This window comes from Phacochoerus africanus, chromosome 11 (genome assembly GCF_016906955.1).
Source record: "Phacochoerus africanus isolate WHEZ1 chromosome 11, ROS_Pafr_v1, whole genome shotgun sequence".
Taxonomy (NCBI): domain Eukaryota; kingdom Metazoa; phylum Chordata; class Mammalia; order Artiodactyla; family Suidae; genus Phacochoerus; species Phacochoerus africanus.
The window spans coordinates 2,460,252-2,476,823 of NC_062554.1; the positions used below are offsets into that span (position 1 = coordinate 2,460,252).

Below are 16,572 nucleotides of genomic sequence, written 5' to 3' on the forward strand. Positions count from 1 at the left end.
GGTTGGATGGGGAGCTCGGGACGAGCAAATGCAAACCGTTATACACAGAATGCACAAACACCAAGGTCCTACTGTATACCACAGGGAACTATATTCCAGATCCTGTTACAAACCATAATGGAAAAGAATGTGGAAAACAATGTTTAAATATTTCATAAAAATAAATGTCACGTAAAAGAAATTAAGAAAGAAAAAAAAGGCAAGGCACATAATGAGGTCCCTAACACTATGCTACCTATGCCAATAAAAATGCATATACCTAAAAACAAGGTAACACCTTTTATAAGGTACATACAGTTCTATGGTATATTTCAAACACATTAGGTATAGATGAGAAGGACATGATTAACGAGATAAATTAACCAACTAACCAACCAACCAACCAACCAACCTCCAATAGAGGGCCCAGGCATAAACCAAAGATGATATGATAAAAATCATGAACTGATGAAGTATGTTAATACTCAACCTTCTGGAACTGATGATTCACCCTTACCAAGGTTAACTGTCACCTTCTGTTTATCTGCCATTCAACATGTAAGTGCCACTAAAGGCGCTGAGTATATAAAAATATTTTTCAGTTACTGCCCACATGGAACATAAAAAGTTGTCATGAATTCATCAGGAAACAATCATTCTAAATTTGCAGTCACTGGTAAGAGTCTCAAAAGACAGAAAATAAAAAACGAGCAACTATAAAATGAAATAAACAAATCTGCAATCATAACAGATATTTTAGCATATTTTGCATAGTAGTTGAATTATCTGGAAAAGAATCACAAATATACCAGCTGATCTGGACAACAGAATTAACCATCTTAACCCCTACAAAATACTACAATCCACAGTTCATATTCTTTTCAATATGTGGAACACATATGAAAACTGACTATATGGGCCATGAAACAATGGGCCATGAAAAATTTTAAAGAATTGAAGTCATGCACAATATGATCTCAGACTACAGAGCCAGAGATTCAATATAAAAAGCTGATAAGAAACCTCTCTTGGATTTCCTGCTGTGTCACAGTGGGTTAAGGATCTGTCATTGCTGCAGCTGTGGTGTAGGTCACAGCTGCAGTTCAGATTCAGGAACATCCTTATGCCATAGGTGTGGCCAGAAAAAAAGAAAAAGAAACCTCTCTTGTGTTTGAAAATTAAGGCGTACACTTAAGAATAATACATGGGTTGAAGAGAAAAAATCCTAAGGGAAGTTAAGTATTTTAGACACAAAAATAATGAAAACACTGCATATAATATCAAAACTTGCAAGGTGATGTTAATTCAGTAATTTGAAGGAAAATCATAACCTAAAGTCTGTTGGAAAAGAAAGGAGTATCTATAAGCTAAGCATCAAACTCAAGAATTTAGAAAAAAATGCTAAAATAACTCAACCTTCCAAGACCAAGCCAAGAAGAAATAAAAAAAGTAAGAACAGACCAATCACAAGTACTGAAATTGAACTGTGATTTAAAAACTTCCAAAAAGGAGTTCCCGTCATGGCTCAGTGGTTAACAAATCCGACTGGGAACCATGAGGTTGTGGGTTCAATCTCTGGCCTCACTCAGTGGGTTAAGGATCTGGCATTGCCATGAGCTGTGGTGTAAGTCACAGACGCTCAGATCCGGCATTGCTGTGGCTCTGGTGGAGGCCGGCGGCCACAGCTCCAATTGGACCCCTAGCCTGGGAACCTCCATATGCCGCGGGAGCGGCCCAAGAAAAGGCAAAAAGACAATCAATCAATCAATCTTCCAAAAAACGAAAGTCCAGACCAGATGGCTTCACAGGCAAATTCTATCAAACATTTAGAGAAGAGGTAACATCTATTCTACTGAAATTCTTCCAAAAACTTGCAGAGGAATTTGCAGACTCCCAGGATCATTCTATGAGGCCACCATCACCTTGATACCAAAACCAGACAATGATACCACAGAAAAAGAAAATTCCAGGCCAATATCACTGATGAACATGGACACAAAAATTCTCAACAAAATATTAGCAAACTGAATCCAACAATATATTAAAAGGATCATACCCCATGATCAAGTGGGATTTATCCTAGTGATGCAAGGATTTTTTGATATCTGCAAATCAATCAGGGTGTTACACCACATTAACAAGCCAAAGAATAAAAACCATATGATCATCTCAATAGATGCAGAAAAAGCTTTTCTTCTTTTTCTTCTTTTTTTTAATCTTATGTCTGCAATCATGGCATATGGAATTTTCCAGGCCAGGGACTAAATCTGGGCCCCAGCTGTGACCCATACTGTAGCTGCAGCAATGCTGGATCCTTTAACTCATTGCACCAGGCCAGGGATCAAACTCGTACCTCTGCAGTGACCCCAGACACTGCAGTCAGATTCTTAACCCACTGCACCATGGCATGAACTCTCAGAAAAAGCTTTTGGCAAAATCCAACACCCATTTCTGATTAAAACCCCTCAGAAAGTGGGCATAGAGGGAACCTACCTCAACATAATAAAGGCCATATATGACAAACCCATTCTCAATGGTGAAAAGCTGAAAGCAGTCCCACTGAGATCAGGAACAAGACAAGGATGTTCACTCTCACCATTTTTATTCAACGTAGTTTTGCAATCCTAGCCATGGCAATCAAAGAAGAGAAAGAAATAAAAGGAATCCAAATTGGAAAAGAAGTAAAACTGTCACTGTTTGCAAATGACATGACACTATACATAGAAAATCTTAAAGATGCTACCAGAAAACTCTTAGAGCTCATCAATGAATTTGGCAAAGTTGCAGGATACACAATTAATACAGAGAAATCTCTTGCACTCCTATACACTAACAATGAAAGATCAGAAAGAGAAATGGAAACCATCACATCAAAAAAGAATAAAATAACTAGGAATAAACCTACCTAAAGAAGCAAAAGACCTGTACTCTGAGAACCACAAGATGCTGATGAATGAAATCAAAGATGATGCAAACAGCTGAAAAGATTTACCAGGCTCTTGGATTGGAAGAATCAATATTGTCAAAATGACTTTACTACCCAAGGCATCTACAGATTCATTGCAATCCCTATCAAATTACCAATGGCATTTTTCACAGAACTAGAACAAAAGGAAATTTTTAAAATTTGTATGGAAACACAAAGACCCCTGAGGCAAAGTAATCTTGAAAAAGCAAAATGGAACTGGAGGAATCAGACTATACTGACTTCAGACTATACTACAAAGCTACAGTCATCAAAACAGTATGTTACTGGCACAAATACAGGACTATAGATCAGTGGAACAGGATAGAAAGCTCAGAAATAAACCCACCCACTTATGATCATAATTAATCCATGACAAAGGAGGCAAGACTATACAATGGAGAAAAGATAGTCTCGTCAATAAGTGGTGCTGGGAAAACTGGACAGCTACATGTAAAAGAGTGAAATTAGAACATTTTCTAACACTATACACAGAAATAAACTCAAAATGGATTAAAAACCTAAACGTAAGGTTGGATACTATAAAACCTCTATAGGAAAACACTCTCTAACATAATCTGCAGCAATGTCTTTTCAGATCCACCTCTTAGAGCAATGAAAATAAAACCAAAAACAAACATACAGGACCTGATTAAACTTAAAACCTTCTGCACAGCAAAGAAAACCATTAAAAAAAGACAACTCACAGAATGGGAGAAAAGGGAGAAAATCTTTACAAGTGAAGCAACCAACAAGAGCTTAATCTCCAAATTATAAGAACAGCTCACACACATTTATATCAAAAAAAACCCAAACAACCCAATAAAAAAAAATGGCCAGAAGATCTAAATAGACATTTCTCCAAAGAAGACAGATGGCCAAAAAGCACATGAAAAGATGCTTACCATCACTAATTATTAGAGAAATACAAATCAAAACTACAATGAGTTATCACCTTGCATCAGTCAGAATGGCCATCATCATAAAGTCTACAAACAATAAATGCTGCAGAGGGTGTAGAGAAAAGGGAACCCTCCTACAGTGTTGGCAGGAATGTAAATTGGTGCAACCACCATGGAGAACATTATGGAGATTCCTTAAAATAAATATAGAACTACCACATGAACCAGCATATATCCAGAGAAAACCATAATTCAAAAAGATACAAATACCCCAATGTTCACTGCAGCACTAATTACAATAGCCAAGATATGGAAGCAACCAAAATATCCACTGATAGAGGAATGGATAAAGATGTGGTACATTATACAATGGAATATTACTTAGCCACAAAAGAAGGAAATAATGCCATTTGCAGCAACATGGAGGGACCTAGAGATTATCATACTAAGTGAAGTCAGACAGAGGACAAATATATCACTTATATAAAGAACTCATTTATAAAACACAAACGAACTCAGATTTTGAAATCAAGCTTATGGTTACCAAAGGGAAACCATGGCAGCGGGCGGGGGGGGGGGTAGTAAATTGGGAAGATGGGATTAACACATATGGACTACTACATATGAAATTGATAGCTAACAAGGACCGACTATACAGCACAGGAGGGTCTACCCAATGTTCTGTAATAACCTCAATGGGAAAAACATGGATATATGTTTATGCACAGCGGATACATGTACTGTACACCTGAAACTAATACAACACTATAAATCAACTATATTCTGATAATTAAAAAACTGACAACTGGCTATATATGGGCCATGAAACAATGTCAACAAACTCAAAGAACTGAAACAATGCACCACATTGTCTTAGATTACAGAGACCGAGATGAAATATAAAACGATAACCAGAAACCTCTCATATTATCTTTGAAAATTAAGGATTACACTTTCGGGTAATCCATGGGTTGAAGGAAAAAAATTATAAGGGAAGTTAAATATTTTAGCTTCAAATATTTGAAGATAACCAAAACACTACATATAATATCGAAATTTGTAAGTGAAGGCAGTGATTTGAAGGAAAATCATCAACCTGAAGTCTGTTGGAAAAGAAGGAAATGTCTATGAGCTCAGCATCCAACTCAAAAAAGAATGGTAAAATAAACTAAAAGTAGAAGAAATAACATGATAAAACAATAATTAAACATGACTAGATATCTAAATCATTACAGGTGATTTAGAATTAAGCAGATAACGTAACATTATTAGACACTACTAAGAAGTTTTAAAATTTAGAGTAAATGGATAAAAATCACAGAAATAGTATAATTTACCAAAATTACTCAGTAAGAGAAAACCTATATAAATAACAGTTATTTAAAAATTGGGTCCGAAGTCAAAAAACTCCACAAAAAGGGAAATGCAGGTCGTAGAGCTTCACCACAAATTTCTACAAAGTTCAAGGAAGAAATAGTTCCACTCGTGCACAGTCATGTGCTAAAACCACACCTGATTGGCTAAAATTTTAAAAATCAAGTCTGACGAAACTGATAAGCATAGAGAGCAACAGGAACTCTCACCCACGGCCAGCCGGAGGAAACTCTGACACACTCCCCGGGGATGTCCCCCAGGATAAAACAATCCCACTCATCATTTACACTTGATAAATGTGTACACGAGGGCTCACAATCCTGCATTAAAATACTCATAGCAGCACTAATAATTAAACAGAATAAATGAAAGCAACCCCAAAGTCTACCAACAAGAGGGTGGTTATACACACCATAGAATACTAATAAACAGAAACCTCAAAGTTGGAGGACCAGAAGGGGGCGCTCTCCCACCCTTCAGAGCCGGCAGAGCCCAGCAAGAAGGACTTCTTCCCCGCCAAGGACTCGGCTGATGAAAAGCCAGGGACCCGCATTGCAGCCCTGCTCTTCCTACTCCCTCCAGAAAGGCATTCGCCTCCCAGTGCCGCACAGACACCCGCGCACGGCTGCGAATGAATTAGAGTTCTCTGCCCATCCTGAACAAACCCGTTTTTGCCAGAGGAATAGCTGGCCGTCTGTTTCAGGTCAGCAACAGTTTGTGGTATAGTCATTCACTGAAAACTTTTACAGCAATAAAATGAAAACGACTATGTGACCTAACTGGAGGACTCTTTCTTTACGGCTGCACATGGAAGTTCCCAGCTTGGGGTCCAATCGGAGCCACAGCAACACGGGATCCCAGCTGCATCTACGACCTACACCACAGCTGATGGCAACACCAAGATCTTTAAGCCCGAGTGAGGTCAGGGATTGAACCCACGTCCTCATGGATACTAGTCGGGTTCTTTACTGCTGAGCCACAGTGGGAACTCCTGGATGACTATTATATTATGCAAGAAAATCATAACACAGTAGAATACATAAAATATGATGCCCTGTATCTAAAGCTCAAAAATCCAGCAAAATTCAAAGACAGTGTTTATATATATATCGCGGTTCACTATACAGGAAAATACATAAATGACTGCTATAAATGTTTACTTCTTGAAGAGGAGAGAAGCAGCTGTGATCTGGGAGGGATGACTCAGGGGAATTTAGTTTACTGGAAAAATTCAATGTCCTGACCTGAGTGTCACTACATACATGTTTGACTTTTAAAAATAATATTGGTTTTATCTATTTTTCTGTATTTCATATTTTAAAAAGAAAATGTTTAAAATACGACGTGAAGTTTATAAATAACAAGAAAAAAAACTGTGGAGTAAGAGTCACATGAAAAGAAGCAAAAGGAAGTCACAATGGCTAAAAATACACTTAGGAATATGTGGGGTGAATTAGAAAAATCTAGCAGAAAGAGGAATGAGTTTTTTTGTTTGTTTTGTTTTTTTGTCTTTTTGCTATTTCTTTGGGCCGCTTTTGCGGCATATGGAGGTTCCCAGGCTAGGGGTCGAATCGGAGCTGTAGCCACCGGCCTACGCCAGAGCCACAGCAACGCGGGATCCGAGCCGCGTCTGCAACCTACACCACAGCTCACGGCAACGCCGGATCCTTCACCCACTGAGCAAGGCCAGGGACCGAACCCGCAACCTCATGGTTCCTAGTCGGATTCGTTAACCACTGCGCCACGACGGGAACTCCAGGAATGAGTTTTAAAAGATTTAAGAAAACTATAGCTGGGGAATACAGACAAAAGAGATTTGACATAAGCCTAATTACTGACTGAAAAAAAATTAGACATATAGGTAAGCAGATATTAAAGATAGGAAAATCTGTCAAAAAAAAAAAAAAAAAGCACACTCTACAGACTTAAATGGCAAACTCTTTCCCCAGAAAAATATTAATAAAGAAAATTCAGGAGTTCCCGCCGTGTCTCTGCAGTAACGAACCCAACCTGTATCCAGCCTTGCTCAGTGGGTTAAGGATCCAGCGTTGCCATGAGCTGTGGTGCAGGCCGACAGCTGTTGCTCCAATTCCACCCCCAGCCTGGGAACTTCCATATGCTGTAGGTGTGGCCCTAAAAAAAAAAAAAAAAAGAAAAGAAAGAAAGAAAGAGAAAAAAAGAAAATTCAACACAAGACAAATTCTTGGGCCAAGGGAGACATTCTAAGGATCAGCTGGTTTTAGACTTTTCTACAACGAGATTCAGTGCCAGCGGGCAGCGGACTCTGTAAAGCTCTCCGAGGATGACTGAAATAGTATGAACACAACCACACTGTCATTACCGTTCATATGTAACCAAGAAGGTTTTAGATAAGCAAAAGAATCCCCGAAGAGCCCCTCATAATTAAATTAAAAAGATTACTGGCTACCTCCTTCACCCACTCCTGCTCGGTGAACCTGAGTTTAGTTAGTGGCCACTGTGCTCACGAACCGCGGCTACCCCCTGAAACGGCTCCTTTCTTTACGGCCACCTCCTGGCTAACGATGAGGATGAAAGGGATAGACGGTTATATGCCCCCCAGAAATGTTCACAGTTTCAGGACTGCATCCGGACCCTTCCTGGCCATGATGCTCTTCCTTGCCTGCCAGCATCTCCAGGCCAGCCTGACGGGTACATCCTCCCAGAGGCGGGCCAGCCAAAAAGGGCCTTTGGGATCCAAACTTACTTAATTCCGACCGGACACCCGGATTCCCTTTTGCATTGACAAGGCCCCAGGTCACGGGGCTAATGGTCAGCGGCTGAGGACAGTGCTGGACACGTGCTCTTCTGACCAAGGCACGGGATCTAAGGGATTTCTGCAGAAATCGCTGCAGAATCGCTTTTCCTCCTCTCCCACCCGATTCCCGAGGACCGAAGGCCTGGGGATGCTCAGAGAAGACGTGAGGGTCTCGACCCAGAAGGGACGCACTGACCTCACGGCCGGGGAAAGACCAGCGACACTCTCACCTGGGGACGGAACCCCTCGGAGTCTGGGAGGGTCTGGAAGCAGGGAGAACAACCACGGCTCTCGCTTCACCCTGGATCTACGACCACCGCCTGGCAAAATCATGACGTGGTCGGCCTGCGTCGGCCCACTGCTCAGCTGTCACGCGGTCCCCAGGCTATGAGGACAGAAAACCTTGTGTGGACACGGCAGGCTATCCTGCTGAGCCCGAGGCCATCACTGGCAGACCCCAGTATGGGTCCCTCTCATGTGTGCACAGACGGGACAGCCGGTGTGGCTTTGTTTCAGTCTGACTGGTACAAATTCCCGGCAGGTGTAACCACGGAGTGACACCGTCCACTTGGCACAGGCAGCTCCAGTATTACAGCAAATGTGCAGGAACACAGAACCTGTGCTCCTCAGGCCGCACGCCTGCGTGGGGGCAGGTGTCGACGGCTCCACGTCCCCCGAAGGGGGAAGGGACGTTTGGCCCATCTTTTCCTCCTGCATTTACTGCCAATGACACCAAGAGCAGCACGTCCTCGTAAACTCCCTTTCATGAGCTGGAAAACCAGCCCCATTGTCCCGCCTCTTGTCACTCAGTTGGCCGCGTCCAGGACCCTGGGGGCTGGTTCAAATCAGTACCGCAAGTGGCCTCGCCCCGTGCTTGGGGTCCTGGTGAGGTGGCCGTCATGAAACAGCACACGAGACAAAGTGAAAAATGGGGTCCAGCCTCTGTTCATCAGACTCATCAGAGTGGCCGAGGCGTGGCACGTCCCCGTGACCCTGCGAACGTTCCCCAGAAGCCAGGGCTGGGCTGTGCGGGGAGAGCTGGATGTTCTTGGGAGACCTTCCTCCCTGCATGTTTCACTCTCCGCATGTTTCACAGACAGGTGCGAGGCCCTGACAACACCTGAGTTCCCAGCATGTGCGTGCAGTGAGCACTTGGAGGGGCGGGGCAGTGTCTGCTCCGGGTCAGAGGGCAGGCTTGCTCACTGCTTGCTGTGAAAGGTGTGTGTGTGGGGGGTTCCCCCAAACCCAGTACATGTGCAGGCTCACATCTGCATCCCCCACTTCGACCCTGTGCGGCTTGGGCCACAAGGGAAGCTGATACCAACGTGCCCAGGGTATCTGCACTGTGCCAGGAGTTAATAAGGCCTCTGTCTCTGATAAGGTCCTGTGTCTCCTGCCAGCACCCACCAAACAGCAGTAGGCTAACTTTTAGGTTATTGGCAGGATACGATGAAAACTCGGACCCAAAATTTATAAGATCGTAATTGCTGTGAAAAAAGAGAGATACATTGTCAATGGAACAGAAAAAACAACACTTTCTTACAAGAGCCAGGAAGCATAGAGTGTCTGGACCTCCCACATGCAGTGCCAAGTTCTCCACCCAGAGGTCAATCATTTATGCTCTGTAGGTAAAAACGTACTAGCCCATATCAGCTCAAGATTTCAAAAGACAATAAAAATCTAAACAACCCTGACCATAAAAAGTACTCAGAACAGAGGGTAAGATCTTAGCAGACAGAGTGCAAGCGCCTTGCAAGCACAGAGAGCACGTTTCCAGATACAAGGCGGGGAGTGAAATCTTGAATTTGGTAAGAGGAGTTCACTCCAGGACAGACGGAACATCTGAAGGATGACAGCACAGAAGACGTAATTACGTCCCATTTACTTAATACACACCCTGCGCCGAGCACGAAGCGGACGCAGGGGAATGTGACCAGCGGCGTCCCCACTAATACCCGGATGCCTCCGTCCAGGCTTCTGGAATTCGGATTCTCACTTCGGAGAAGGGCTTGCCCCACGTTTATTTCCCATCCTCCGTCCACACACTAAGTTTCTTCTAAGTACACGAGCCACCAAAATAGGTATCATTTTCCTGGTGGAAACGAGAACTCACCCGAGGCGCGTTTGGGTGTCTCAACGCCTCCAAGAGAATCCGCACTCCTCCACCCCGCAGGTCATTGGTCCCGAGGTCCAGGCTCTGCAGGTTCGGGTTGTTCCAGGGAGCAGAAGCCAGGTCCGGACAACATGCGCCAGTGAGAACGCAGCCCATCAGTCTGTCGGAGATAAAAGGGAGAAGTGAGACCTTCGGCTGCGAGGCTTCGTTAGCTAATTTCCAGGAGGGATGCCCAAGTATCTGAGCCTTTGTACGGGCCTTTTCTGTCCGCGATCGAGGAGGCGCCCAGGATGGTCTCATAACATCACCGGTCAAAACGGATGAGATTTCTTAGTGAGCAGGGAAGAAAACAGGTAAAACTGTTTTGATTTTTTTCCCCCCACGAACAGATGGTTTCCTAGCAAGCTTCCCAATCAAGGGTATAAACATTTCCTTCTCCCAATGCCCAAAACAATGGCTTTCGGCGTTTCCGAGGAGCCCGCAGGCCTCCACGCTTTCAGTTCCCAGTATATTTCTGAAACACAAATGCTGTCCAGGAATCAATCTCGAAGTGTCCCCTCCAGAGAAGAAAGCAGCAAGCGACACACAACAAGGCCTTTCTTTCCGGTCCTTTGCAGGGCGTTCCCGAGCATTCAGCATCGGGCCTTGAGTGGTGTCTTTCCAAACGTTGTGCCCACCCTGTTTTCCAACCATACACACCCATTTTCCCCCCCAAATATACCATGTCTCCCTGCATTCGCCTCCTTTTCTCTCTTCTTTCCTCTTGCCTAGGGTATCTGCACATAACAAAATCCTCTTTATTTTTCGAACCTGACGTAACTCCGTTTCCTGTCCTTTGCTTGCTCCTGTTCTGCCCTTCCTCATGACAACATCTGGATGCACCAGCGGGCATTCCACCTGCCTCCCTGACAGCAGCCCCTGTGAACTGTCTCAGGGCAGGAGCACTGGCTCAGGCATAACCTTAAACCCCGCGGCATCTCGGTCACGTCGGTCGTAGATGCTGGCTGAGAGGAGCAGCCTGTCTGCAGGGCCTGCGGGGTAGCTAAGAAGGCTCACACGTGTCTGCGTGTTCACGCAACGCCAAGGAGAGGCAGCAGACCAAGCCAACACCTTGTGTGCAGAGTTCACTCAGAATTCTATCCCTGAAGCTGAAACGAAGGCACTGGATTTCATGATAAACTCCACTCAGTAAAATTCCATCTTCCAGCTGACTCAAGGAAACCAGAGAAGCGTGTCGTAGCCCGCGTCCTACACACTCTCCTGAAGGAAGTATGGGTGCTTATTGGACCCAAGGGCTCAATCCCTTCCATGCTTAGAGCTGTGACAGTCAACTAGTAAACTCCTTGGGAAACTTGGTTTTCATGAGTCAGTCCCGTCAGACCCAACACCTCTGGAAACACCAACAAGCTCCAGTTTACAGTTCCAGAAAAACAATGGTGTGGTTTGACGGTGAGTGACTCACCCAGGCTCCTTGTCCCCCAGGAGGCCCTAGCGGAGGGTGAACGAACACTTCTAAGCAACACGTCCATCCTGCTCCGCTCCAGACAGTCTTTGCCTTTTGAAATAACGGATGCCATGTAACCAGAGGACTGCATGCAAGCATTTCCATGTGTTTCTGGAATCCTGTCAGGTGAAAAGGAAACCTCAGAGCCTTGTCTACACAGTCACGACAAGTGCATATACTCCCAGCCTGTGTAGATACGTGCCCCCCCCCCCCCCGGCCCCCGTAAAAGAGAACAGAATACGAATAGTTGCTGTGTCAGAATGACTGGCTTGTTGGATGCTGTTTGCAAAATCCCCTTCCCAGTCTTTTTAAACGTCGACCAATGTGAGAAGCTGGGGTTCGGGGACAACCCCTGTTGGAGCCTCGTTTCTGGCTCATGGATGTGGCGGGAGACGCGGCCGCCTCCCTGAGGCACAGGCCAGGGCAAGCGAAACGGTGCCCGGTCGGTCAGCCTCCTGTGTCGGGGCCTCCTTCCCCGAGGGAGGAGGACCGCCGGGACTGCATCACGGGGTGCGACAAATCCACGGAACCCACCTCCCCAGCAGGTCTGGGCAGAACAAGCCAGGGGAAGCCAGGCCGTGCGTCCTTGGACAGACACTCGGCGTCCACCCCCCTTCCCGATCGCCCGTCACAGAGGCCGCATCCCCAGAGACAAGCTCGCGGAAAACCTACTCCAGGTCCCGAAGCTCGCAGCGGGGATGCCGCAGGACATTGCACAGCAGCTTCGCGCCGGCGTCTTGCAGGCGGTTTGTCCCCAGATCCAGATGCGTCAGGCTCTGGCTGCAGAGGAGAGAGGCCGAGAGACACTCGCTGCCAAGGGAGGTGAAGTGGCAGTGCCGCAGCCTGTGGAGGGACGGGACAAAGCATGGTGGAGTCGCAGCTGCACGGCCGGAGATCTGTGTCTTTAGAAAAGTTTCAGGAAGTTCCCTTCGTGGCGCAGTGGTTAACGAACCCGACTGGGAACCATGAGGTTGCGGGTTCAATCCCTGGCCTTGCTCAGTGGGTTAAGGATCCGGCACTGCTGTGAGCTGCAGTCTAGGTCACAGACGAGGCTCAGATCTGGCGTTGCTCTGGTTGTGGTGTAGGCCAGCGGCTACAGTTCCGATTTGACCCCGAGCCTAGGAACTTCCACATGCCAAAAGGGCGACCCTAAAAAAAAGAAAAAAAAAAGTTTCATGTTACGACCCTTATCTACTTGCCAACATTCCATCTCAGATCAAAGGCCTCTTCCTGCATCACCTCTTCGGCTGGCTCACTTGGGGTATTTAGGTTTGCACCTAACTTGGCCACAAGCTGGATTCTTGTTCTTCAGAAATTTCCTTTTTCTTTTTTTTTTCTTTGTGTGTGTGTGCACATGTGTGAGCGCACGTGCTTTTTAGGGCTGCACCTGCAGCCTATGGAAGTTCCCAGGCTAGGGGTCGAATTGGAGCTGCAGCTGCCGGCCACGGTCATAGCAATGTCAGATCCGAGCCACATCTGTGGCCTACATCACAGCTCACGGCAATGCTGGCTACTTAACCCACTGAGCCAGGCCAGGGATTGACCCTGTGTCTTCATGGATACTAGTCAGGTCTGTTTCCACTGAGCCACAGCAGGAACGCCAGGAATTTTCTTACTGTAACGACCACGTTAACTTCTGTACACAAAAACGCGGTATCTTATTGTAGAGGTAGCTGCATGGAGCAGAGGAGCAGGCAAGTGGGATAGGATGGGAGTGATCATAATAAAATAAGGACTTTCTGTGCATAAAAAAGTGCCAGTTCCTATCATAGGGAAAATGATAATACTCTGCCATAAACGGTTTGGGGACAACTGGCCTGATATGTGGGGGAAAGTAAGTTTATGCCTTATAACAAAATTTGGGATAATTTAACACTCATATGTTAAAATTTAAGCCACTAAGAGTATAAAAAAGATGACAAGCGGTTTTTTTTTTTAAGGTATTTCCAATTATAAAAAGAAGTCACGAGAGGGAAACTAATTTGACCTAACATAAGTTTGAAACATCTGCATTCTAAGAAATGACCATCAAGGTTAGAAATACAAGTGACATGCTAGGCAAGTTATTTACAATCTGTAAAAAAGCAGTAATAATGTGTCTGTGATATTAACAACCATATAATATGTCACAAAAAACATCCAGGAGAAAACGGAGTCTATAAAGAGGCAATTCCTGGACTATTAGAGGCCCAAAGCCGTCAAAAAGATGCTCCACATCGAATCACTTGTAAAGTCATTTTCAACTTTCTAATTAATATTAATAAAAAAGACTGTAGCTACAAAGTGGAAATATTAAAAACACAGGCCCCTAAACTGCCAAGGGCATGTCCACAACCTACCTGGAGGCAGTTTAACCATGTCAGACAAAATACAAATTTTGGCTCATCAATTCCACGTCTAGGGATCATCTAACAGCTATCGACGGTAGAGTCACACGGTGACTCGGCCACCGCAGGGAGCTGTTTCTGTTGGGCGGTATTCCTGTGTACTTACCCGTTCAGAGCCCAAAATGTGGAGTTGGGGGGGGGGGATTTTAATCCTAAATCCTTCGTTTTCCTGGAAGCGTTATGCAACTGCACCATCTTTCTAAGCCTCACACCCCTCACCTGTTCAGTGAGGTGCTTAGGACTCAGGCGGCCCACCTGACAGCGCAGATGAGTCCTGAGCAGGCTCAACAAGTTTTACACAGAGCCGGGCGCGGAGCAAGGGGTCTTCCTCGTCACTGAGGTTAAGAGGGAGAAAGCAGGGGGCAGACCCCGTTGGTGTCGTCCCAGTCTAAATACAGCTCAAAACACCTACCACCCTGAGAGGGGAAAAGCAGTCGGCACTTACACAAGGCTCTGTAAGGTGCACTGCGGCTGTTTCAAGGCATCGCTCGGAAGACTCACTCCACCGTCTCCCAAGACGTCGTCCGCCAGGCAGAGGCGGGTCGGCCTGTCATTGCTGCTGAGAGCCGAGGACAGAGACAGATCCTCACAGCCGGCGGCGCTGGGCCCACAGCTTTCCAGGCTGAAGGAGAAACGCAGGGGCGGGGGTCCGTCGATGCCCACGGTGCGTGCGTCTCTCGGCCTCTGCGGGCAGGTCAGCGGCACTCGCAGCCCCGCATCCCTCCGCAGGAGCGTCCCCTCCAACCCGCGTGGCACGGAGGCCCCTGCAGCTACGCACGCGGCGCGAGCAAAGAAAACGTGGCAGGAGAGCAGAGAGGCCTGGAAGAGCCTGAAGATAAAAAGCCGATCCCACCGAAAAGAAGCGTCAAAAAGTCAGGCAGAAGAGGAGCGGAGGCAGAGGGCGAAGTCCCTCAGGACGGACGAGGGAGCCAAGAGGGCCAGACCCACGCGGGCACCCCATTCGGATCACGAGTCCGTGACACCGGCCTGAACAAAACGATGCGACCCCCACGGCGAGACTCACGGCAGCCTCTCCAGGCGACACAGCGGGTGTGTTAACGCCTCGCACAACAGCGTCACGCCGTCATCCGACAGGTTGTTGGGGGACAGACTGAGAGAGACCAGGCTGCGGCTTCTGATGAGAGCCCTGGAGATATGTAGACAGCAAACTGCGGTGAGGTCGCAGGATTCCAAGCTGGGAAAACAACAGAAACATACAAGTGACCGCCCCCTGGAGGAGAATGAGACCCCTGCTCGCCCAGCCAGAGGGGGTGGCTCCCAGTCTTTGGGGTCAGGTCTGAAAACCCAGCTTCCCCGCGTAGGTAGAGTAAGAGCGACTTCACGAAAGCACAGGGCTCTGATAGAGCCTTGGTGGGGGGAGCCTGTCTCTTCCATCCCCACCGCCCCAATTCCCTACAGGATACGTAAGAAAGCATTCAAAACATAGTTTTCAATGAGAATCTTCTTTTTTTTTTTAATCTGGGAGGAATTTCCTTTAACTACAACATGGAAGAATGTGGCTCTAATCCCTGCCCTCTCTGACTTCCGAAACAGAGCAGAGATGGGCAGGAAAGCGGGGCAAAAGCCGTGACAAGCACAGCACTGCCTGCCAAGAGCTCATGTGTTTGTGCAAGCCCATCCGGAACGGTGAAAACAGGAAGTGAATCCGAAATAAAATGGTTTCTAAAAATAAAGTAAGAGAGAAAGCGAAGCAGAATTTAGAAGGAGAAGTGCATGGAGAGGCTTTGGATGTGGCTGAGGGTGACAGCAGCTGCTTGTAAGAAGGTCACCCTGAACTTGGGCTTGTTCCACTCACTCAGCAACCGGAGTGCGTGGGACCCGGTTGTCTACCTCAAAATCAGGGCGCCGAAAGGTGGGGACAGAAGCAGCTCGCCGCTTGAGGCAGAGGTAGACCTCAGAGGATGACCCAGAACCTGGCCTGAGGCGGGTCCCTCAGCTCACTCTAAAAAGCCGTTTCGGACTGAATCGTGTCCCACCAATCTCTGTGTCGCAGCCCCACCCCCACCCAACATGACAGCACTTGGAGACAGTGCTTCTCAGGAGGAAATCGAGGTTAACGAGGTCCCAGGAGGGGACCCCTAACCCAGGAGGCCTGGTGTCCTCAAAAGAGGGAGAGACACCAGGAGTGGGCACAGGCAGAGAGGCCACGTGAAGACACAGTGAGGAGGGGGCCGTGTCCAGGCCGAGGAGAGAGGCCCCGCCAGAAACCAGCGCTGCCAGTGACCCGACCTTGACCCTCCCGCTTCCTGAACCGTGAGAAATAACGTCTGTGGTTTAAGGCACCCAGTCTGGGGTGTTTTGTTACGGCAGCCTGAGCAGACTAATACGAAATAGTAGCAGCCAGGCAGGCAGTTAGGGAAACAAGGAAAATCTCATATATTATGCTTGGATGGAACGCCTCTAGACAGAAAAGAGAGTCCAATATTATGTGACCCGGGGGTAAAATATTAAAGTTTAACAGAGAGAAGGCATTATACTAAGGGACAGAAAATAAACACACATATGAAAACTCAGAAACAGGAGAGCGTAGTTAGACTTCTTTATGTTTTAA

The 16,572-nt window shown here is 46.5% G+C and overlaps 1 protein-coding gene across 1 annotated transcript in view; it reads right to left on the reverse strand.

The window, feature by feature from the left end:
- NLRP14 (NLR family pyrin domain containing 14) overlaps positions 1–16,572 on the reverse strand; it is a 44,868-nt gene that overhangs the window by 1,844 nt on the left and 26,452 nt on the right. The window contains 6 exon segments of the mRNA XM_047753285.1: positions 8,193–8,362; positions 8,525–8,707; positions 10,110–10,269; positions 12,286–12,456; positions 14,446–14,622; positions 15,025–15,195. Of these exon segments, the coding sequence (XP_047609241.1) occupies positions 8,193–8,362; positions 8,525–8,707; positions 10,110–10,269; positions 12,286–12,456; positions 14,446–14,622; positions 15,025–15,195 (1,032 nt within the window).